The following is a 25,795-nucleotide window of genomic DNA, read 5'->3' as shown; positions in this document are numbered from 1 at the left end:
AAGGATCACAGTGCTAGTAAAGTTGAGAACTACTTGTCTAAAGGAATTACATGAACTTGAGGGGTGGAGCATGAAAGAAAATGAGACTCGATATTCAAAACGTCTGTATTCTTATTTAGGAGACAGGCATGGGAACACAAGCTAATGCCACATATTATGAGAGTAGACATAGAAATTACATTCTTGTGTACCTTATCATCATCAGCTTTTGACTGGTTTTATTAGGCACAGTCTGTGAGCCTTGCATATTAGTATAGAAAGGGAGAAAAATATTGAGGTTTTGTATTTTTCCAGATTTAAAAAATAATCAAGGATTCTATATAGTCTCTTTATCACAATGAATCCAGTAATGGAAAATACTTCCTCCAACTTAGAGAAAGATTTATCAAGATATATTTTTAAGGAAGATAACACAAAATTCTTTTACGATCCCTTCAGTGGAGGCTAAGGTAGGAGTTAAAATCAGAGACGAAAATTTGATGTTTTACTATTTTTCACAGTCAATCAACACCAATGTACCCTCACTACCACTGCACTCTTCCCATATAAGCCAGCATCCCTCATCCATCCAAATCTTTGAGATATTACTCGTCTCCATTTCCGTCACCGTGAGTTACCTTTCAAGCAGATATCACTTCTGACATGATATTTTACTATCACTCCCTAGTAGTTCAGCTTTCTGCTCTTACGTCACAACACATTTTATGAACTTTAGAGGAAAAGCATCTCATGAGGGTCCCAGAGGATAAAAGGGAACTATTGTACATTTATGCACATTGTTAGTCTACTTGATCTTAGTCAAAAGCTGAGAAGTGTTCATGCGTTCTTGTTCAATGAGTATGCTGGGTCTGAGCCCTATAGAGCTAGCCACAAACACTCCATGTCTATAGTCATACTGTCAACTGTGGCCTTTAAATATTGTATTACTTAGGTATAATAATAAAATTAAATTAAAAAAAATCACTTCTAAGAAAATACTAAAGGCAGGTGCTACCACTTAGAACAGGTTCACTCAGAGTGTGACCATCCAGCGAATCCTTCTGATCAGACAATCAGAGGAGGGAGCAGACAGAGCAGGAGAGTTTTCAAAGGGAATGTCTGAGGGAAATAGGCTGCAGTTTTCAAAAGACTGGACTAAAAAGATATCAAAGGTGGCTGGCTCTTCTCCAGGGCCACCTTCCCCCACAGTGAGAGATGCTGTTTCTCTAAGGCAGAGGGTGCTGGCTTTTGGTGCTGCTTATATTATATTCCTTATATTAACCCATTTAGGGAAGAGCTAGGCTTTTTGGCAAAGTAAGTAAAGGGAAACCCACCTCTGCAAAATAAACAGGCATGACAGACAGCAGCCATTTTCTCCCTCTCGATGAAAACATTGTAATAAAGATGGTGTTCAACTAGACAGTAATGTCAGCCCTCCCCAAATGATACTCTGCACCTGATAGTTTTCCTATGTCATCTGAGGAGAAACAATGGCAGCTACTGATGTTTTATCTCAGGCGCTAGTCCCAGCATGTGCACTCTGCTTCCCAGCACTTCTTCCCACTAGGCTTTTGGCTCAGCTATCTTAGACAGGATGTCAGAAATGACTAAGTGTCCTCAGCAGGTACTTGCACTGTAGGCAGCTTCTACGGATGCCTCTGAGCATCTTAAGCCACACAAGAGCATCACTTCAGAGACCAGCAAAGTAGAATAAAAGTTTCAAAAGAAGTGTAAGTTTAATGTGTGTGAATTAAATCCAGAAAGACACCTTATATCTACTGAAAAGCATTCCATCCCAATGCCATTTAAAGGTCTCCTTCATGGTGATTGTGTTTGGTTATCTTACTTGAGAACAAAAGTGCAATGACAGGATGAAATGAGCTGGTCTTACTGTTTGGCAGATGTTCCTTCTTGTTTTGTTTTCAAGGATGATTTGTGTTCCTTTCCCTCTTTTCTATCTTTTGCCTTTTCTTCTTATTTGAGGAAGGAATTCACTCTGTAGTCCAGGTTGATCTGGAACTTACTTATTTGGAGTTCAGGCTGACTTTAAACTCATTGCAATCCTTCTGTCTTTAAATGCAGGAATCACTGGCATGTACATTACAATATTTTGTGTTTCTGTTCAGTCTTATTGTTTTAAAGAAGCTTCCCTTTTTTCTTAAAATTCTCTTGTCCTTCAATCTTCAATCACAACCAGCTAAAAAGGCTTCTGACCCTATTTTCAGGTTCCTCTTAAGAAAAGAAAGTACAGCAGAAGTAAGGTGAGGAAAGCCTTTTACAACTACTATAAACTCAGCAAGCAGAAAAGTCATTTCCCAAGGGTGGCAATGAATACTAAGTCTCCTTTGAAGATCTGAAGCCAACTAGAGATGGCTGGAGACACTGTCACCGACAGACTCCAGAGATGTGGATTTGGTTTAATGCTGCTTGTATTATGTTAATTTGGAACCACAAAATTGCATGAGAATCTGCATGTCTGAATTTAAGACACTGAGGGAACCCTGACCCTAGTTGGTTTTGATTGGTAAAAAGTTGCCAGAGAACATAGTTGCCATGTAGAAGTCAAGGGAATGCAGCTTGAGAGGGCTACATGACTGGACCTAGGGCAGCAAAGATGGAATATAGATTTTAGTAAGTAATAACTTGGGAATGGTTGGACTAGTCATGTGGAGGTTAAGAAGTGGCCCAGCCATTGAGCTGTTTTAGGCATATCAAAATATAGTGTGTGTGTGCATGTGCATGTGCACTTCTTTCATTCAGGAACCCAAAACATTGGGGCAAGTATGAGGAACGCAGCTGCTGCTGGGATGAATTTGAGTTGCTTTAATTGGGTTCAGCTACACTCCAGAGTGTCTGAAGGTGACCTATGGCTCATTATAATACTTAATGCACCCTCTTGAGTGGAGATTTCAAATGTGACGTATGAAGGTGCATCTAGAACTACATGTAGCAGAACATAAGCAAGGAAGCCCACACTATGCAAGTAACCCAAAGCCCATGAAATATGACACAAAAGTCCCATCTTTAATAAAGCATTGCCCTTGAGTCTCTAAATCTTTTTCGGATTGGGCCTACTTCTTTTGGAAGTATGGAATCATTCTTAACAAATCCTCTAGCTTTACATTTTACTGTCTACATGTCTCTCTCAGATTCCTTGTTTGGGGACACAAAGCCCTGGAACCCTTCTGGAGGTGATTACAAATCTTCATATCAGTGAACATCTCCCTGACAAGCTCAACTATGGGTTTCTATATAGTTATATATTTATGTATCATAGTTCTCTATTATCAAATGCTATTACAATGTGGTCTAGTTACACGAGCCTATAAGGAGCTTCCATTTTCTCCATATTGTTCATGCCTGAAAGCATTCAATTATACTTATGGGTTTGTCACCCTAAAATAGTTGAAGCCAATTATATTGTCTTCCATTATAACTCTTAACATAACAAATTTGTCATAATTATTGGTCATCATCCATACATTTTCATACTGGGCATGGATATTCACAACCATGTAGAATGGCTATTGTTATCAATGCACTTCATTTTCAGGTGAATTTAGGCATTCATGCACTCCCTGTGGGGAAGAGAAATATGTTTTCTTTTCTACAACCACAGACAAGATCATACCAATGTTTATCCGCTTGACTGAAACTAGGACTCCAAGTAATCACTCCTGCTCAGGATGTGATTACAAAGACTACTATAGCCAAGCAGCTTGAGAGAATACCCACATTCCTCCCAGAGATTCTATGAATAACCACAACTGCTCAGAATTTTGCTCCTGTGGTCCATAGTTTTTTAATGGGAGGAAGTTAAGGTCTTTCAATGTAGCCTTGGATGGATGGCTCCAAACCCATAGAGGTTGGTCTTCTTGTCTCCCAGTTGCTGGGATTAAAAGTGTGTGATCACCACTCCCAACTACCCAGGTATTCTTTAGCAAGGCCATTCAAGGAGAAGGGAACAGTTACATACAGTGGTCCCTAAAGAAACATCTTTAAAGTTTTTGTTTGCTTCTGACAAACTCAAGAGGACTGCTGAATATTCTTAAAACAAGGAGCACAATGTTTCTAGCAGAATAGAATATGCATCCTATTTCATCAATTTGAAAAAAATACTCTTTAGGAGGACTCAGCTCTTCTATTAAAAATGTGAGGGTAATATAGAGCAGTGGTTCTCAACTTGGGTCATAAGTGACCCCTTCTCAGGGGTCGCCTAACACCATTGGAAAACACAGATATGATTCATAATAATAGCAAATTACAGTCATTAGGTAGCAATGAAAATAATTTTATGGTTGGGGATCATCATAACATGAGGAATTATATTGAAGGGTTATGGCATTAGGAAGGTTGAGGGCCACTGGTATACAGTGTGTGTATTTGCATGCTTGTGTGTATCATGCGTACTGATGGGTCAAGAATTAACTGCTTAATACCTTGTTTTACACAGATCATTTTCTGGGTACCTTCGATTTATATTGTTTTGTTAACAAATATGCCCCCATTTCATTTTAGTCAGATTACATATAATAGTAACATAATAAAGATATGACAGTTAATTTGACTTTTCTTCTATGCTAAATCCCCCAGCTCCCCTTTTCTTCTCTAGATATAAAATAGAAGCAATTAAAATTATAGATGAAGAGCTGGTAAAATAGCTCAGTGATCAAAGGTGTTTACCACAAAAACTGACTACCTGAATTCAGTCCCTAAGATCCACACACTGGAAGAGGAGAAGTGACTTCCACAAGTTGTCTTCTGAACTCTATGTATATACCATGGCATGAGCAAGCCTTCATGTATACATATACACATACAAATAAAGAAAATGTAATTTAAAGCTGTCTAAGCCAGTAAAACAACTCAGTTGGTAAAGGGACTTGCCACCAAGCCTGATGACCTGAGTTTAATCCCCACAGTGCAGAAGGAGAGATCCAGCTCCTGTAAACTGTTCTTTGACTTTTACACATACACTGTAGCAAGTATTCCTTCTCTAACACTCAAACAAATGTAAAAAAGGTAAAAAAGTACAGATATATCACAAGTTAAAACTGATTTGTAAAGAACTCATATCTAAAAATTATGTAATAAGCTATTATATTACTTGGAAAAATTAAACATAAGTGAAACACTAGAAAAGGCCTCTCTTAATCGCCAGTACGTTTCAGGGTAAGAAAAGTTCTTGATTCTCCTTTTGAATTTCAGTTTTAAGTACATGTCACTGACACCGAGTTTATGAGACACCAAAAAGAACAGTTCCTAAGGATACTCACTACAATGCTATTTCAAATTCACTTTACATGGGTTTCTTAATTAAATTAATGATGAGTTTCTCACTGAGTTCTTCACTTCAAAGACCTCTTACTTCTGGACAAGCAATAATACAATATAACATGGTCAAATTGACTACTGCGTAGTTCTTACTTGTTCAGCCTAAGATCCATGCTCAGGTGTACTTAAATATTAAATGTTTTGGTATTGATAACCAAGATCTCTCAAAGCATGCGACCTCAGGTTTCCTTACTTCGGACCAGTCCAAGGCTACCCACTGCGGGGGACATGACTGGTTGTTGCAGGACTCTTTCTCCACAGGCCGGTGTGTTAAACAGTCACTGTAGTCCAGTGTTTCCTCCTCAGAAGGTCCGACTTTCCTGATGCAGAGCACGGCCCTCGTGCGCATCCCACCATCACAAGTCTTGCTGCACTCCAACCAGTCTCCAATGAACCATCTGAAGCAATACATGGAGCAATACAGAGAATAGTGTCGTCAGTGCCCTGCAAGGCTGTTAGCTGAGTGTACTTCATGCTTTCCCTAGAAAAGGTAGCTTTTCCCTAGAAAAGCTGATATGATGATACAAAATGCAAGAGCCATTTGGGCAAATCGCTGTTGGCTGTCACTCAGTGGCCATTAAAAGTGCAATGGGTAGGCTTTGAAGCAAGCAGAAACTAGTTAACAAATAATACCCAGTGTGTTTTTCAAAAAATTTTTGCTTTCTCTCTTTTAACATTAATTGCTGAAGATAAAAATTACTTTATAACATTTCCACAAGGCTTAAATAATATATTTAAAAGTTCTAGAACATGCTGGCAAATCTTTAGTAATTGGTTATCTATAGGGGAGCACACAGTTACGAGTTGAGCCATTTGCCCTTTTCCTTTTTATAAAGTGGAAGTATTTCACTAGGGCCAATTTCAAGCTGCCAGTTTGACATTCTGAATGTGAATAAAGGCTGCATGCTAATGCAGGGTCTAGGAAACAATAGCTAGGCATTTTAATGTAACAGCACGAAATAGTAAAGACTTTTATTATAATGACATTGTAGCCACTTCTATCACAGTGGGATCATGTCCTAAACTCCAAAGGAGCTGAGGATTTGTTTTCCAATTTCTAGAAATAAAGTATCATGAATGTTGTAGGACTTGATAGTCCTTATAGGGACAGAGAAAGGCTAGATCTCTGTATCCATAATATTCTTCTGCAAAAGAATATTATGGAGCCCTGAGCCAGTTCTATGAAAGCAGAAAAGAAAAACAAGAGCTTCTTGTTTCCATAGTTAATGTAGGAAGAAGCTCAAATGTCGTAAGCTTGTCCTACACTTCCCTACTCCTTGTCGTTTAACATCATCAGTGAACTCTCACAAGTGTGTAATTTCAAGGAGGGGTTTTGATATTACTTCTGCACTATCACTCTCCAGTGGAAAAGATGACCCAGTTTAGGCCAATAAGACTTCTACTTCAGAATTTTGACATCTCAGCTGAAATGAAGGTAGTCCTTTCCCTTCCTATCACAAAGGTACATGAGGATACATCTAGAGCTGCTCAAGGCTATGTTACTCCTCAAACAGGAACTGGGAAGGCCTACTTGATGCCTCTGCCCACGATTCTAGTACATCTACCCTTACTCCTTCCTAAGCTTTGTGAAATAACCCTTATGTACCGAAGTTAGCTCAAGTTGAAATTTTATTATTTGCCACCAGAATCTTGACCAACATATAAATTATTATATCCTTAATAAGCATTTAAAGGTAGCCTGCTTTATTCTCCAGAGAAAAAACAAACAAACAAACAAAACAAAACAAAAATGATTCAACACTAAGATCCTATGTTAGAAAAATAGTTCTCCAAAGTCATACATAGAGGAACAATGGAACAAAGACTTGATTCCCAATCAACAGTTACTTCCAGTGAATCTCATTTATTGCATTGCAGAAAACAATATATATCATAGGATATTTTCTTTGATCTATGATTATGATTTGCATGATATGAATCTATGCAGCTGTCATGCTTACGTTCTTGGGTATGAAACTACCCAGAGAGAGCAATGTGAAGAGCTTAAGAAGTAATCCTCACTACTTTCCTAAACAAAAGTCCACTGTGCAGGAAGGGCAACAGAGGACAAGAAAGGGACATCAGAGTGCCAGCATCCTAAGGTAAGACTACATTTAGTCCACCAAGTCAAAATGACTTTTACTCAAGATTATTTGTTTTATTACTACTCTATAGAGAAAATAGCATTTTTAAATATCATAGTCAACTCTGGAACTTAAAATATATTTCCCAACTCAAGGAATTTTTTACCTAAAATTCATTTTTAAAATTATAATTTAATGTTGAGTTAAAAATTGATAGTGTCATATTTTTCTGATAAGCCATTTTCTAAAGAAGATTTAAAGACTTTTCCTTATCCCTTTCATTCTTTTTCCCACACATGAACATGATCCCAAGTTGTTAGCACCATATTTGGTAAGGAGGAAAATGTGAACTGAGAATAATCACTTGCATGCCAACCATAGTAAAACTCTGATTCAATTTGAAACAGTGATTTCTTCACCAAGATTAGGGGATAAAGCAAAAATGTGTACAACTCAGCCATCAAAAGCTAGTCATACCACTTCCAGCCATGATCTCCTTAGGTCTCATAATGTAAGAGGGACGGTGACCTTCACATTTATACCCAGGTGCTCACAGGCAGACTGGTTTGGGTGGCACTGCTATTCTTTAGAGCACAGGCCCAGAGCACCCCTGTAGTTTTAGTATTTATTTATTTTTAGTATTTTTTTTTGTTGCTCTTTTATGGTCAATGGTATTTCCTCAGATTCTTAGTTTGAATTTATCATTCTACTCATCAACTTAGAATATATGAGAGTAAATTATTAATTTGTCACACTACCCATTTCCTTCCTGCCTGTAATCACAAGCTCCACGTTCAGCCCCCGTTTTAGCTGTATCAGGCATTGTATTCTTCACATTCAGCCCCCGTTTTAGCTGTATCATGCATTATATTCTCCCTTCCCGTGTCTCTCTGAAAGCTTTTTCATAGCCTAATGATGGAAGTAAATGTTGCAACCTTACTACTGCATGTGTCTCAGTCTCCCTGTCCTGTCTAGTTTAGAATTACTGCTTCCTTCATGTCCTTCCTTAAATGTCTGACACTCTTTGTTTTCTATATTCTCACCTTTAGATTCTGTAATAAAATATTCTAGGACTATCAGCTGTTGGCTCTTTAGCCTGAGACATCTTAGAGCTGGTTCTTTCTAAGCTCTTTTCAAGGTCTAGTTGTTTTTTTGTTTGCTTTGAGACAGGATGTAACTATGTAGACCAGGCTGGCCTTGAGCCTCTGCCTCCCAAGTGTTGGAATTAAAGTGTGTGCTACCATGTCTGGTCTCTTTTCAACATCTAGTAATCAAAATGTCTACTATCCATTAGGTCTAAAATCAGTAGTATTCCTGTGGGAAGTTTGTTTACTCTTGTTGGTTCATTTGATTTGTCAGTCAAGGTCTTCCTCTGTTGCTCAGACTGATTTGGAATTCACTATGAATCTTACAGTGGCCCTGAGCTGCCAGCAATCCTGCTTCAGCCTGCTAAGCACTGAGACTACAGAGGTATACAGACATATACAACAGGATTAATGTTTGAACATCTGAAAACAGAGTGAATTGTTGTGTCCTGTATGATCAGTTCTCATCCTATTATCTGATTATTATGAAGAAAATAATACATGAAGGGGAAAAGAGATGAACTACAGAAAATTTTGATTTAAACTTGATGAAACCAGACATTTTTGAAGAGTTCCTCATAAAAACCAGATTTTTTTTGTATTATAATTTAAAGAAAAATGGCATAGCAAGAAAATGAACTTATTAAATAGTTATATTAAAAAACATAGTTTTGAACTGCATGTTTAATATCCAGCATTTGTGCGGATGGGAAAGACAAAGGATTTTCACCCTTTATTGCAGAATCAAGTTTAATCACTTTTTATTCCCTATAAACATATCACAAAATTAAGAAAATCTTCAGAATTTGGCAGTATCATCTTTAATCAACAAGAGACAATTACTTATATAGCCTATTACTTACTTACAATATGCTGTAATTTTCTTAGGTTTAAAAGGCTTATTTAATTAATTGGAAAGTAAAACTAAGATTGGATAGAACTGCATGCCATAAGCATTCTATAGGCAAAGAATTTTCTCAATTCTTAAATAACAATATAATAAGCATCTTTTAAATTGTGACAATTGGGAATATTTTGATGAGGAAAACAAAGCTAGACACATAAAGTGCCACTAGACATTTGGTTTGTAACTTAGAATGCTAGTGATGTCTGGTATAATAGGAAAACACCACCAGAGATTAAATCCTCATCTGTGAAATGACAAAAGTTGGCTGACATTGTTCTATGATTCTTCCTAGTCTTAAATTTCAGTTTTATAGAGAATGCTCATGAATTTTTTTCAAAACTTAAAATAACACATTATAATTGTCCATGGGTGAGGTTCAATGACTCAAAATAATTGTCAAACATTAAATCATAAAAGATTCTATCAAGTAAAACCTAGCCCCTGGATGAAAATACATTTTTAAACTGAGCCGAGTAGCATAGGGTTGTTATCTCAGCTAGCTGGTAAGCTGAAGCAGGAGGCTGATGGAAATGCACAATGAGTCCAAGCATAGGCAGCTTAATAAGATGACACCTAAAAATAGAATGCAAAAAATTAAAAACTTCTTGCAGTAGAACTCTGTGGAAAGCACCTGCCTGGTATGCACTAGGCCCTGGGTTCAGTCCCTTGTACAAACAAACAAATTCTTTCTACTCCGGGATTTCTTTTACATGATTGTTTATAATTCTTTTACTGCAATGTATGTGGTAGTTATGTTATACCTATTTGCTCAAATAGTCTTAAAGAAACCAAACAAATAGCGGTGTGCATATTTTATTGATTGATGATTTTAAACTCTGGTTTCAGTATTACTACAATGTATAGGTTTTTGTTTTTATTTCTTTGGATTCTAAAAATTTAGTACTACATAGGAATACTATTTATATTAATGATTTATATATAAGCTCATATGTAAAAATAGTATTGCTATAAAAACACAGCACTATAAAGACTGGACTCTTGGCCTTTCCCGCTGGGTTGAATTCAGCTTCCTTTTCTTATGCAGGGACACTAGCTTCCCATCAGCCATATCCTTTAATATTAATGCACTTCTTTTTTTCAACCACGTAAGCCTACATCATGGTTCTATTTTCATTCAATTCACTACCATAACTACTGTACTTTCTCATTAAAAAGCTGTTTCCGGGAGCATGCTAATTCTCCTTAGTAAGGCTTCTGCTGGCTCTTTAACATATTTCAAATAAACACTATTTATTATCCTTTTCCGAATAATGCATCTTTTTTCTATCCTTCAACATCTTTTCTTTTTCAATGAGAACCTTATTGCCCTCTTTTTCCATACATACCTATATCGCTCTCAATGTAACTAAAAACTAAGAGCATTTTATTATTTGAAAAGATACTTTCTGATTTAAAAAATGCTACTAAGGGTTTTAACTTAATAATATTAGAAAAATACAAAGTCTTTCAAATTATAAGTTTCATAATTTGACTTATTCAAAATATGAAATAGTCTAAGTATATAAGAGTATACTAAAGCAAGAGAAAAGCTTTGTAAGTATAATAGAGTAGGTGAGACCTATTGAATATTATATTAATGAAATTAATAGAAATTTTATATTTTCTTAAATTTTCTTCAGTTTTTTTCTGCTCCACTTTATTTTATTTTGTTGTTTGAGAAAGAACCTTATGAAGCACAGGATGGCCTACATTCTCTACATAGCCAATATTGGTATTGAACCCCTTAACTCTTGCTTCTCCTGTCTTGTAGCACATGTTAGGGTTACAAGCATTGGGGAATAATTTGACAATGTGTCACAATTCTAAAATATTTTCTTACTTGGCTAGAAATTGTATTCCTCATTATGTTGCAGAGGGTATAATTATGTACAACATAGTTTTAGTGGCAAAACTGTTTAGTGTGGTGGTAGCACAACACTAAGTGTAAACAAGAACAAGCAAGAGTGTAAACAGAACAAGGATTATACAACACTGTAATTCAATTTAAATAAACAATGACATAACTCCTAAAAGTCATCAAAGATAATGTTCAAAATATACTAAGAATTGACCATAATATATAAGGACTATATATCATTTCATTACATATACATGTCTATATGTACATAGAAAAACCTGGAAATAACACACATTAAAATACTAACACTGATATTAGGAAGTTCTTCTCTTCCCTTCATCTGCACATCACATCACTGTGTAGAAGGAAGCTTTCCTTTGCACTCACACTCACATCTGGTCCTACTGAGCCATAGCAGTCTATGATGATTATCCCTAAGATATGAATGTCTACTGGGAATATTACATAAACCATTTCAAACACTTAAAATTTCTCTTTTATTGTCTGAATTCAAATAAGGAAAGAAGAAACTAAAAAAGAAGCTAGTAATAACTGACCAATAAAGATATGTATCTTTAGATCTTTAAAAAAAGAAAAAAATCAGACTAAACTTTTCTAATTTTACATTCTCTTTATTCTTCTCTTTTGAATTCCACCTCCCACCTTAAACAAGAAACTTCATTCCAGAACTACAAAAGGAAAGGAACTAGGAAACAAATTTAATCAGATATTTTAATATGACAATTAATATTAAACCGTTAAAGAGGCCTTTATTGAGAAATTCAGCTCTACATTGTATAGATCAATGGTTCTCAATCTGTGGACCATGACTCCTTTGGTGGGGGGAATGTCACAAATTAGGTATTATGCATATCAGATGTTTACATTATTATTCATTATAGGTATGAAAGAGCAATAAAAGTAATTTTATGGTTGGGGTACCACAGCATATGTATCAAAGGGTAGCATTAGGAAGGCCAAGAACCACTGGTATATATGTAATGATGAATAGCTTGTAAGCTTCAAGTCATTGGGTTTGAGAATATAGGCTTGAAGCTAGGTAGTGGTGGTGCCTGCTTTTAATCCCAGCATGTAGGAGGCAAAGGCAGGCAGATCTCTGCGAGTTCAATGCAAGCATTGTCTACAGAGTAAGATAAATCCAGGACAGCCGGTGCTACCCAAAGAAACCCTCTCTTGGAAAACAAAAACAAACAAACAAATGGAACAAAAAAAACCCAAACAAAATGACAACAACAACAACAACAAAAACTCCAAAACAGGTATAACCAGTATTACCCAGAAGCCTTAAAATACCAAGTCGATGCCCAGCATGATATTCAAAATCTCAAATACCAAGGTATTAACTTGATGAGGTGAGCTCACAATTACACAAAAGTATGCAAATCTATTGGGACAAACCTAGACCATGGATCTTGATGATCATTTTGTTTTACATAGTTTTAAAGATTTATTTTGAGATGAGTTTATAAAGCTAAGTAGCAGAGAAGAGGAAAAAGAAAAGTACATGGTCTTTCCAAAAATGTCTGTCTACTACTCTGGTTGCTTTGTGTGTTTCCCACGACAGGAACTACTGTACAATTTTACAAGAAGCAAGGCATGTACTCGCAAATGTGAATACATAATGTTTTCTTCTTTTACCAAAGAAATGACTTTTCACTTTTGGCACACTTACTCAGGTGGGCAAGGCTCAGCGTTGCAGGCTCTTTGATTTTCAGGTGGCTTACTGTCAGGATCACAGAAATTGTTCTGGACAATGGAGTTATCATCCAATCTTTTACAGACCACTTCTTGTCTTTGGATACCTTTAAAAAAAAGGAATGGCATCCTTAATTGGAGAGTAGTTTCCCTTCCAAAATGTGAGGCATGTATTGCTTTCCTCTGGGAAGTCAAGCTCACTGGATCACTGCTGTCCTATCTGTTCTGAAACACTTGTCTAGTTCTCTAAACAGGACAGAAGTGTTGCTGATTATAGTCAAACTTTAGACGGAATGATTGTTTTCGTATTCAGAACCATAGATGTTTTGAAGCTGCAATTACTGTTTCCATTTTTATGTACATCTTCATGCTTTCCTTAAAAAAATTCCTTGAATTTTCCAAAATATGAGATAAAATGTATTAATATACATTTCAGTACAAGACAATGCATGCATATGCATGTGTATTTAAAAACAAAGGAACAGAGACTAATTTACTTTCTGACATTTTGTAGGACAGGATAAAACAAGATTATTTTAAATTAGGAATATATCACATCCACACATTTCACTTATTTCCTTCCACTTATGATTGCATCTTTCTAAGAGCTTATCAAGTTAGAGTTCATAAGTAATGAACCACTTTTGGACTGCAAGGAACTGGTCTGTTTATTTTAACAGAGTTGGATACCTTTTGATTATACCACTGTCAAAAAGTAAAATACATAGTTTATGATAATATTAATTTATAAATGCTTATTTTGTTCTTAAACATTAGTCCATGTGACTTATTAGCATAACTAAAAACATTCTCATTCTACAATTTACAAAATTCTTACGCATGTGCTTATGATTATTGGCAGACATATACACTACAACTTGTTCACATTTCATGAAATGCAATCACACACACTACACACACACACACACACACACACACACAGACTTTTACTTATAAACATCCTTTGTGAAAAGGTTTGATATATACTTATTTTGCTTTAGTATCAGGAATCAAGCACTAAGAGACATATATTTCACAATATCAAAGAAAAACAGCTATTTCAGATTATACAAAAGACGTCATTCATTATTAACAATTTAATCTTGGAAATGGGCATAAGAGCATAAGTAAAGCTCTTCCCTGAACTTAGCCTCCCCTTCCCTATGAAAATGTAATGTGACTGTAAAAGCAGCACTCACAGCCTACAGGGAAGCGCGGATTTGCATGCCAGCTGATTCTATACATCCTTTCATCAGTCTACCTGCCTGCCTGTCTCCCTCTTTCTGTCCATCCTTTCCTTTCTTATGGTCATTTTTAAGCTGTAATATCCTTTTTTCAAAAAGGAATTTGTTCACAAATGTGGGAGTTCTTATGAAAAAGGATCTTTTGATGAAGGAAACTTTCCCCTGAAGAACTAGGCTTCTCCCAAGGCTGCTTATGTCTCGGGCATGCATCAGTTGTCTTGTGTTGGTCACATTAAATTAAACCTTTTGAATATAAGAGATTGATAGGAAAATCTATTAAGCCTATTGATCTCAGCAGACTAACTTCTGTAGCTACGATCTCAATGGTGAGTTGTCGAAGAAGGTATATTTTATTGTTTTCAGTGACTCAAGACTCCTGGGATCACCTTCAGTAACATGTTTTTAGGGGTCTAAAATATAGTCTAACAGTTTACTGGGAAATGTCTTAAAGTATGTTGTATTCATTCCCCCCCAATCCCTATAACAGCAAGTGACAGCAGTGGAATTTTTAACTATTGAAATTAAGATCTTTGAGGGGAGAGTGAGTCACAAGAAGCATAGCTGTGATGCACTCTCAGATGCTCCATGTTTCAACAGATTACCTCTGCATTGTCATTCCTGTGGGCAGATAACTATGTCCATGTGGCTACCTCGTCACATACCTCCACTGTTAGTCACAAGGCTCAGCTACGAACATTGCTACGAAAAGCAATATATCCAGTTGAAGGAAATGTTTGTTTATATCAAGAGCAGGCGTCGCTTTTTTAGGTTTAGCATGTATTTCTAAAAGGCATTAAATATGGCTACTTTTGGAACAAAAATGCTGAAATTTAATACAGTATGTTGGTTGATTCTCAGAATAAACATTAAAACTATGAAATGGAATCTATGTTGCTTAGTTTCAGTGACAGAAACTGTAAGTTAGTTTCTAAAGGTTAAGATAAAAGTTCAGTTTCTTTAAGAGGAGATTACAAATGTACTTGCTTAAAGCAACCTTTATTATAAAAGCAGGCCCTCTGCAACTTGAATCTCAGGTCAGACTAGTATAAGTAATTATCAGAGATTTACATTTCGCTTTTATATAAATTATAGCTGTGTATGTAATTTCAAAAATGTCTTCTAAGTAATATTTACTGCTAAAAACTAAGAGTGTAGGCAAGACCACACTGAATCAAATAGCCACTGAGAATAGTCTCATGTCATTGTTATGGAGCCTAGAGCTCTTTGGTTATTTGGTAAGACCTAATGATTATACCTTAACAATACATAGACTCACAAAGTAAATCTGCGACGTCAATGTGGTTGGCACGTCATCCACTCTCAACAAAATATAAGACACTGTGCTTCTTAAGCAATTTTGAACTCCATATTAAGCATTAAAAGTTGACTCATCTTTGGCTGTACATTCCATTATCCTTAAAAACTAGGAACTAAGGGGCTTCGAAGTTTTTATAATTTTAGCATGCTATTTTTTGATAAATGAAAATTAATGTCCTTGAAAAGATAACTAAAATTGTTTATATTTTATAACGATATTTTTTCTTATACTCATTAATTTTTTTCTAAAATGTTGTATCAATGTGGCATTAACATATTTCAAATCACCCCACAGCATCACACTATTTTCATCTAATAGCACTCATATTTCCAGCTTTTATCCCCACACTTGGCAGGTTGACTGTTTGTTTTTCTGTTTTGATCCTAAGTCAGTATCAACAATATAACCATAAACAAATGAACCTAAATGGACAGATTTTAAATAAAATGTTTAATTAAAGATGTATATAACTTTTAACTTTAGAAAGTAGATAATACAATGGAAATAATCTAAGTGAACAAGAAAAGTTCAGTTTAGAATGTTTGCATATGATATCTCATGTACATATAGCCTATTTTAAAGTCACGTGTAAAACACTGCTAAGTTGATTTTAAACCTCTCTGTGATCTAAATTTACACAAAATTAGTATGCTTTCCATACTAATAAATCTATAGTTTATTACCAAAATTCATAAGATGTCCACAAAACCAGTCAGTGCACATCAAATTGGAAAAAAAAATTTTCATGGCTCAGTGTTTCAATCCCCTAAAGAGTGCCAGATGATCTGAGAATTTAATTGATGAAAATAAAACTATACTGACTATATTTTACTCTTAAAAACCTAAAGTTATTAGCATAAAAAGTGTCTTTATGCAATCCCACCATGTTACAAAATGTAATTAACTTAAAACTTCATGAAAGTATAAATAATTTATTTGTTTGATAATACATATTGACTTTCAAACTTTAGAAAGAGTATATACTATTCAGAGCCTCTTTGCCTGTCTTTCATTTCTGATATTTAAGAATCAAATACAATGAACGATGATTTAAAGTATAGAAATGTAAACATAACTCTGGGACTAGAAATGTAGCTGCACAGTGAGAGATATGGCTCAGTGACACAGCATTTGGGTAACATGTGCAGGGCACTGGTTCTAATTACCAACACTGAGAGGAAAAAGAAAAGAAAAGGAAAGGGAAGGGAAGAAAAGGAAAGGAAAGGAAAGGAAAGGAAAGGAAAGGAAAGGAAAGGAAAGGAAAGGAAAGAAGAGAGGAGAGAAGAGAAGGGAAGGGAAGGGAAAGGAAGGGAAAGGAAGGGAAGAAAAGAAAAGAAAAGAAAAGAAAAGAAAAGAACCCCTCATTTTGGTCTGAAGTTTTAAATTTATCGAGATCTTATATGCCAATAGTTTAAACTTACTTTTGATACCAAAGCCTTTGTTCTACAATGCAAGGACCGAACTTGAATTACTGCTTCAAGTACACAGTAGCAAATAGTTTTTAATGGCATTTTGTAATAGTATATAGCACAGGAAAAAGAGCAAGGAATCCACAGAATGGCAAGTGAGTACTGGATGGAACTGTTTATTCTAACTGTAAAGATGGTGGATGTCTCAGGTGAGGAAATTTCACAGTTCAGGCCAATTCTGAGGGAAAACCTCAGAGAACACTGGCCTTCTTGGTTTTGGTCATTAAAGACCTTTACAAATTTATTTCTAATACTGCTCTTCTCATGTCAGTCACCATTTTAAAAGTAGAAAAAAGAAGTTAGTGTTTGAATATTGAACTTGAAACAGTGGCATGTGTTAGCCCAGGAAGTATGAGGACAGCAGAGTTCAAGAGCAGGAAAAAGATTGAGGTACTCCAAATTCTACAAGACTGACCCTTCCAGTCCTAAGTAGATGATATCAGAACACATGATTAAGTCAGTATGGGAAAGAAAGAGAGCTATAAATGTACACTTGGGATTGATAGGCTAACTGATCTCCAAGTAATTGAATAGAGTGGCACAATGTGGCATCTCTCCCCAAGGAACAGATTTCTGGAGAGGTAGAGAAGGGAATACTCAGAGTTTATACTAAAAATGTGGCTGGTGGCTAAGGCAATAATTTGCTTAGCCACAGCACCTAAAATAGTTAGCAACCAAGACAACATTATATAACCACAACATACATAGCATATGGTCAGTAACATTAATTTAATCCCTATATTCAACGCAGATAGCATCCAAGGAGTGACAAGTGCCAGGAAAAAAAAAAAAAAACAACAACCCTATTTGCTTTGCCTTCGAGAACTGGAATCTGGCTGTTGTGTTGTGTGATTATTGGCCAGACATATGCATTTTCAGGGCAGGGCAAAGCCCATCTGCCTTGGATCTAAGAGCTGGCACCCAGAGTACCAATCAACTCCACCCACATGGCTTCCTTTTTCTGAAGAGCCTACTGCTCATTTTTTAAAGTCATTCAAAAGCTTCTTTTCTTTGCCTTCCAAGTGTTTTCCTCTGTCCTAGGCAACAGTAGATGCCCCGAGGAAACACAGAATGATCAAAGTGGAAATGTTACTCTAAAAATAGTGTAGTTTTCATTGTTGGCCATGGTGGCATATGCCTTTAATCCCAGATTTGGGAAGTAGAGGCAGGTGGATCTCTGCCAGTTCTAGGCCATTCTGGTTTATAGCAGCCAGGGCCACATTGTGAGACTCTGTCTAAATACAAATATATTTTTTTTTCTAAAGAAATTGTGTTTACTGAAGGTAAATTAGGATGGGGTATATACAAAATAGATTTATTTGAGATCACAGCACACAAAAAAGGAATTTCTACTATTCAGTACAGTAACATCATTCATGAAAAAAATGTCTAAATTAATCTAACCCATTAAGTTCTATCAGTGTTTAAAGGTATGAATTTAATTACTATGTAGAAAGGTAAAATCTTGACCTCAGTCAGAGTACATTAAAAGTGGAAAGGATTCAGTGGAAAGGATAAAGGTCATTATATTACATACCTTACCTAGTAAAATATTGCATTTTCAACTCTTATTTCAAGGTATTTTTAGTATGTTAAATTACTGGGTGATTTTGCACTTCCGGATCTTCATAATATAAGAACTCTTTCATAATCAAATGAGTATGATGCCCCTTCCATTTCACTTTATCTTGTTTCTAGCTTTTCCTTCACCTCCAACTACTTTTAGCTCTAGGCAATGAAGGACCTAAGACAAATTTCCATTTCTCTTTGCAAAATGAGACAATCAAATTAGATGGCCCCTAGTGTTTCTTTCCCATCTGAACATGCTGTAGTTTACCTCTGCCCTTTATCTTTATTTCAATAGTTCAGAATTTTGAAGCATTCCCCTGCTCTGTCTGTGTTCTCCTTGTATTCTAGAGTATAGGGCTGAGAATATAGCTCAGGTCACTTGCCTAGTATGCATGAAGCCCTTAATTCAATCCCCAGAAACATCAGCGACAGAGATAAAGAGAGAGAGAGATGGAAAGAGAGAGAAAGAGAGAAGCAGAGACAGCCACCACCAACACAAACCCTCAACCTGTTGGATTTTGTTTTTCTCTATTTCAGATTGGCACTAATCTATTGTGACTTTCTAGTGTATGCCTAATAGTGTCAGTTATTTACAAAATCAAGCCCTACAAGATTTACTTGTATGAAATGACCTCTTAGTGATGTTAAATGTGTTAGACATTTTAGAATTGGCAAAGAAATTCATTGGACACTTAATTAAGTGTAAAACATTTTTCTCTGCTTCATCTGGTACCTTAAGGATGTCTCCTTTGAGTTGTGTATTAGCTCTAGCCTGAAGACTGCATTATACTTCTCTCTCACTTTCTCCTCCCTTCTTTCTCCTTCTTCCTCTCTAAGGAGAGTTTAAAATGAAGCCCATTTGGCCTCAAACTCTCTATGTAGCTCAGGCTACTTTTAGCTTACTAATTTCCTGTTTTGTTCTCCTAAAGTGCTGAGATTATAGGCATGACGACTAGGTGTGGCTCAATATTTCATCTTTCCACTAATTACTTTAAAAACATTTTAAAATGTCCATTCAGAATGGACTTACTACCATTAGAGTTTACATTATATCTGTATTATATCATTCTTGTAAATAAAATATATGGCATCAAAAGATATCACCACAGAAATGATGAAGAAATATTTAATGTTTCATAGCTAAGACAATCTATATGATAAACTCATTAAGACAACTTGAAAATTATTTATAAATTATTATAGACTATTACATAAACTTGTTAAGTCACAGAGAAGTTGCTATCAGAGGCCATTTTCAATATATTTTGTCTTTTCTGTTTCCTTCCTTTCACTTTGTGCTTTAATCACGCACAGCCTTAGACTGAGCTAACGGAGATGGAGGGAAAAAAACTACTCAGGAAAAATATCAAATACAGATGACAGATGTTTACACATTATTTAAGATCTCTAGTTCCCGGTCTGGAGGAGCAAAGCATTTTCCATCTTTAAATCCTGAAAATCACTAGGGCCCTAAATTGTGCTTATATGAATTTTTTTTTCTCTTAGGAGAAGGAAGTCAAAATAGATTGAAAAGGAGTGAGGTGATTTTTTTCTCCCAGTCTTAATGACACATCAAGTTAGTTTTTTTTTAATGCAACTTTTAGTTTTCAGTAATTTTTTTACAATACCTCCTAGGCAGGGAGAAATGTTTTGTTTATTTATAGGATGAGATAATTTAATAGTAACTTGTGTTGACTAGAACCAGTGCTACTGTGATTCTATAGCTAGAACTTGAAAACATGAAAAGGAACTCTTACTTTGTAGCAACCCATGAGCACCTATAGTGTCTTTGGCAAACCCATAGTAGTTGTAAACCAACTTCCAAAGGTCAGAGAGTAGAAAGCAGATCCAATATATAAAAATCTAGATGAAAGAAGAAATGTATAAAACAACTTTCTCTCTCTCTCTCTCTTTCTCTCTCTCTCACCCACACCCACTCACCCAACCCCCCACACTCCCCCACACACATACACAGGCACACACAAAATAGGCTTGTTGGGTTGGGGTATAGCTCACTGATATAATGCTTTCCTACCACTGCAAACGAACAAGGACAAAAACCAGTCAACTTACAATGATTTCCAGGGAAGGAAAATAATTTAAAATGCACCAAACATGCAAGAGCAATGAAACAGACTCTGTAAGTACAAAGGAAAACAACAATAGCACTTTAGATATTCAATGGTGTCTGGTCAGAACACCTATACAGTATGGATTTTAAAGACATTTATTTTATACACATGTGCATTTGCCTGAGTGTACATAAATGTACCACATGTGTGCATATGTCCACAAAGGTCAAAATTGGGTATCAGTTCTCCTAGAATTGGAGTTACAGGCAGTTATGATGTGGATTCTGGGTATTGAACATGGGTCCTCTGCAAGAGCAGCAAGTGAGCTTAACTGCTGAGTCATTTCTCTATATAATAAAACCAAAAACAAAACAAAACTATATTCTTTGATCTTTAAACAATAACAACAAAACATGTTCTCTGTAATGACTGTCTCTTCTCTCTTCCTCAATCTGAGCACAGCTTTAACTCATCTTTAACAGTGAAAGAACACTATAAGAAACATTAAAAAACGAGTTCTTTGGTATGAAATTCTTTCACATCACAAAGAGAAGCAGAGAAAACCCTAGGGGGAAAACAATGTGGACAGACTACCAAGATAGTTAATAATGCTAATGGAGGACAAGCAGAACATTTTAAGTGTAACTGCAAAACTATAACAAATATACAATATTAGACTTATTTTTCTTTTCACTGTCATTGAATAATTAATTCCTTGGCAGCAAAACAGGTCAAAGTTAAATACAGTGCTAAAGACTCTTGGGTAGTGGTCTTGGGAAGCTTTACTATAAAATCGAAAGGGCTATATGAAGTGAGAGAAGTTGGGTAGGTCACGAAGATGGCAAAAGGAAGGTTTAATAGTAGAAAACTGCAAGACAGAACAGGAAATTATCATGAATATTGCTGCTCTATGCAATATTCATTCTCTAAAAAACAGTACTCTCCTAAAAAGGGGTCTCTTTTTAATTAGCGCTACCAAAAGAAATGCTGGGAATTTTCATAAACACTGAGGTGTAACAGGAGTTGCATGCTTGTGACGTCGTAACTTGTAGCTTAACTTGGTTGACTCTAACAGCCATTTATAAGTTGAGCATATCTTATTCAAAGTGCTTGAGACCTGAAGTGTTTCCAATTTATATTAATGTAGACTTTACAATATTTGCATAGAGTTTACTGGTTAAGCTTTCCTGACCTGAAAAATCTCACCTCCAAAATGCTCTAAAATACTAAATTCTAGTGGTGTCCTCTGATCTCACATCGGGGATGTTCTGCTCATATTCATTTTAGTTCTATAAATACCAGAGAAAGATGAATTGCAATGAGGACCTTTGCAGACTGTTTAGCACAGTTGCAATTCATTTTAAAAGTATTAATTAGGTATGATAAATGATCCACCAGGTAAAGAAAAAACATAAACAAACTGAGCTCCAAATAGACTTTCTATAGCATGTCCAAGTCAATGGCCACACTAATTAAAATCATGGGTTTCCATTTTACCACTTTCCCACGCCACTCAATGACATTGGTCTCTGTTTCCCATCCCAAATGCTCACTCCTGAATCTCATCAACCTTTGAATTTAACTCATAACCAACTAATAAGAGATGTTAATTTTCTGAGGACTAAAACTTTTAATTCATATCAAAGCCAATAATATTTAAATATAGACTGCACCTTAGAATTACCCAGGGATCTTTTAAAAAATTGATGGTCAGACTAAATTCCTAATCATTTATAAAAGATGGGGTGTCAGGGGGAGTCCAAGTATCAGGATTTCAGGAACATTTAGATTCCTGGTCTTTCCAACCTGTGGCAAGTTAAGACCTGTTTTTTGTTTTGTTTTGTTTTGTTTTTCGAGATAAGGATTTCTCTATGTAGCCCTAGCTGTCCTGGAACTCACTCTTGTAGACCAGGCTGGCCTCAAACTCAGAAATCTGCCTGCCTCTGCCTCCCAAGTGCTGGGATTAAAGGCATGTGCCACCATTGCTTGGCTTAAGAGCTGTTTTTTGAGGAAGGTTTTTGAACAAACTCAAGCTGGTTAAAGAGATACTTGGATGGATATATAGCAAGTTCCTCTATAGAGGTGCTAAGTGGTGAAAAGCCTTGTTCAGAGTAAGCAATTATTACTATTAGAGAAACACTGTGTTAAAGTATTATTAACTAGCCTCTACTGCTGCATCTCTAATTTAAAAATTATTTAAATTGAAGTCTATGTAATAAAGTTAATTATAGCAAAGGTTATTTAGGATGATCAAAGGATACCAGGTATCACATTATAAACTATACATTTTTCATTTGTCATTAAACAGTCATGTCACAAAGCCACCTGTAATTAAATAAAGATTATCATGTGGCTTTACTAGGCATTTGGATCTAGCCTAGTTACTGGCATAAGGCTCCTAAACTATCAAGACTTGTGCTCCTGAGTCAGAAATTGGAGACAAAGTCTAATAATGTGTGTTTTAAGATACTCTCCTAGTAGTTCTGATATGTGCTGAAATTTGGGAACAACACACCCAGGCAAACATTGGTAAAGAGGAGGCATGTGATGACTGAAGTCAGTGGGTAAGGATAAAGTAATTGCTAGTTTTACCACCAAAAGCCATGGAGCAAATGTTTTATGACATGAATTACTATTCCAAGACAAGTTCTACATTTTTATCATATAATATTATTTTCAGTATTAAGCTGACCTTAATTAATTAACACATGATTATGACCATTAATCCAATGGTAGCACATTGGGAACTCATTAAATTATATAGTACATAATCATTTGGGTAAGGCATAAAGAAACAAATTCTAGAAGTAAGAAGGTTTATGAAAGAAGGAAAGCCTTAATCTAGTTATTTTTTTTACAGAAGAATTAAAATTTACCCTGAAGTCACATTTATCCTGAAGACAACACCCCATAGCATCTTAATGTTCCTGATCAATCAAGGAAGTACTTCATCACTGACTCAGAATAACTGAGTCAGCACCAAAGTTTCCTGTATAGTACATTTGTCATCAGGTCTGCTAAGCTACAGAAAAACAGTTTTTAATTTCTTATCTTAAAATATCTCATCATAGAAAACTATCATTCTTGTTCCCTGACTCCCAGTTCAAAAAGTCTTGATATCAGTAAAGTACGTCTAGAACATTGATGAACAATAACAAAAAGGAGTCTTAGGAGGCTCCAACTACAAGATCTTTGAGAGTTCTTCTGGCACTTTTTAAATTTAAAATCTTTAGAGCTTCAAGGCTCCCAGTACCTCCCTGGGAAGATCAAAGTAAAATATCATAATTAATAACCAACTTTAGTTTTTATCCCTAGTTTCTATGTCCTTTTTGCCATTATGGTAAATGATTCTGGACTCTACTTTGATAAACATTCCTGAGCTCTAAGGAACTTTACTTCTTTCAAATATACACTTCCAGTGTTTAAAGTATCTGGAATTAACAGTAGAGGCACATGTAGGAAAAATAAGTTCAATAGCTGGTATCTATAATATGTTATCTACCCTAGGACATCAAATTTCCTACAGTAGACAAAAAGATGTATACATACTTTTTTGATCATTAGTTTTAGTTGTCAAATTGACACAATCTAGTATCACCTGGGAAGGGAATCTCAATGAAGAGTTGTCTAGACCAGGCTGGCCTGTAGGCATCTCTGAGGGGGATTGTATTGATTAATAGGAAAACATACCCACCGTGGGTGACACCATTCCCTGGGAAAGGTTATTAGACAAAGCAAGTCGAGCACTGGGGGCATACATGTATTAATTGTTTGTGCTCTGCTCTTGACTGTGAATGCAATGTGAGCAGCTGCTTCAAGTTCTTTTGTGTTGACTTTGGGCTTCCTGCCATGATGGACTGTAACTTATAATTGTGATTAAGTAAATTCTTTCTTCCTTACGTTGTTTTTGTCAGAGTATTTTATCACATCAACAGGAAATGAAAATAAGGCATTTGTCAAAATTATTGCTTCATGGCTTTATGAGTGCTCATAACCACCTACTATCTATAAATGCCTTTTCCCCCCTAGAATGCTTCAGATATTGTTCTAGGAGCAAAATGAGCGCTCAGAAATTCAGACCTCAGTGAGTAGTCCTTGAACTATAGATGTCTATAGTACTAGGTTTCAGTTACTCTGAAAGCCAGAAACAGTGATCCAAAATCTTGTGTGAGCAGAGAACCATCTGGAGAGCTTGAGAAAACACAGTCCCTGCTCAAAGTTTATCTCCAGGAGGTCTGAAATGAAGCCCCCAGATCAGCTTTTCAAATGAATCCCTAACTGAACTGAGGCAGCTGGTCCCCAGATAACATCTGGATAACCAAGACAAATGACAATTCTGCACATCACATCTGCCAACTTTCAACCACTGACTTCCCACTCTCAACAAAAAGCAATGGTCTCATAAATGCTCATAATCACTCACACTCAAGCAGAGTTTGGGTTCCCAGAACCACCTCAGATATAAGATCAATAGCTCCAGAATCAAAGTAGTTTCACTATGGAAAAGAAATCTCTCCTTCCACGGGCTTTTCTTCCTTCCTGTTTTTCTTTAGTTTTTTTGCTTCCTTCCCGACAAATCATTGCCATTTTTTTCAATTTGAGTGTTATAGAAAAGAATAGCTCATTTAAAAGTTTCATACTTTTTACTTTAATAATCTCAGGTTGTTTTTTTTTTTAATTAAGTTTTCATGTTGCCTCCACCTTTATTGGTCTATGTGCTCTCTGAACAAAAAGAATCATAGGTTGAAAAAACATTGGTAGTTCATTTAATCTGTCCTTGACCTCAGACAAGACTGTGTCTAAACCATCCTCAAATACAGCAATTGATCAACATAAGAACAGGCAGTAGGGCTCCTCCTTCAGCATTCTGTTGCATACTTGAAGGTATCACCATGTTTCTTTTCCCAAAGTCAGCTGACCTCAGCTTTAGGATATCATTATTAAAATGCCTAAACCTTAAATTATTTGAACTCATCCTTAATAAGCCTTTATTCTACTTTACTAAGAGCCTAACTTAAACATATGTTATCTGAATGAAGACTTTTTTCGTTTTAAGTAGAAAGGGGAAGATTGCCAGGTGGTGGTGGTGCAATCCTTTAATCCCAGCACTTGGGAGGCAGAGGCAGGTGGATTTCTGAGTTCGAGGCCAGTCTGGTCTAC

General features: G+C 35.9%; 1 protein-coding gene across 11 annotated transcripts in view; it reads right to left on the bottom strand.

The window, feature by feature from the left end:
- The window catches only part of Adamts6 (ADAM metallopeptidase with thrombospondin type 1 motif 6), a 235,161-nt gene that overhangs the window by 15,631 nt on the left and 193,735 nt on the right, over positions 1-25,795 (bottom strand). For 8 of the 11 annotated variants that reach the window (XR_004115935.1, XR_004115934.1, XM_031360639.1 and 5 more), the window contains 2 exons: positions 12,941-13,070; positions 5,507-5,711 (listed from right to left, as the gene is read on the bottom strand). Coding sequence is in view for 9 of the 11 variants with exons in the window: in XM_031360639.1 (XP_031216499.1) it covers positions 5,507-5,711; positions 12,941-13,070 (335 nt within the window). In the remaining 2 variants the exon portion in view is untranslated. Of the gene's footprint in view, positions 1-5,406; positions 5,712-9,844; positions 9,963-12,940; positions 13,071-25,795 lie in introns of those variants that run through there. The other 3 variants (XM_031360644.1, XM_031360643.1, XM_031360642.1) reach the window with 3 other exon arrangements.

The sequence above is a fragment of the Mastomys coucha genome, unplaced genomic scaffold (genome assembly GCF_008632895.1).
Source record: "Mastomys coucha isolate ucsf_1 unplaced genomic scaffold, UCSF_Mcou_1 pScaffold8, whole genome shotgun sequence".
In the NCBI taxonomy this organism is placed as follows: Eukaryota; Metazoa; Chordata; class Mammalia; order Rodentia; family Muridae; genus Mastomys; species Mastomys coucha.
Note: the sequence above shows the minus strand (reverse complement) of the source record. Positions and strands in the feature narration are given on the sequence as shown.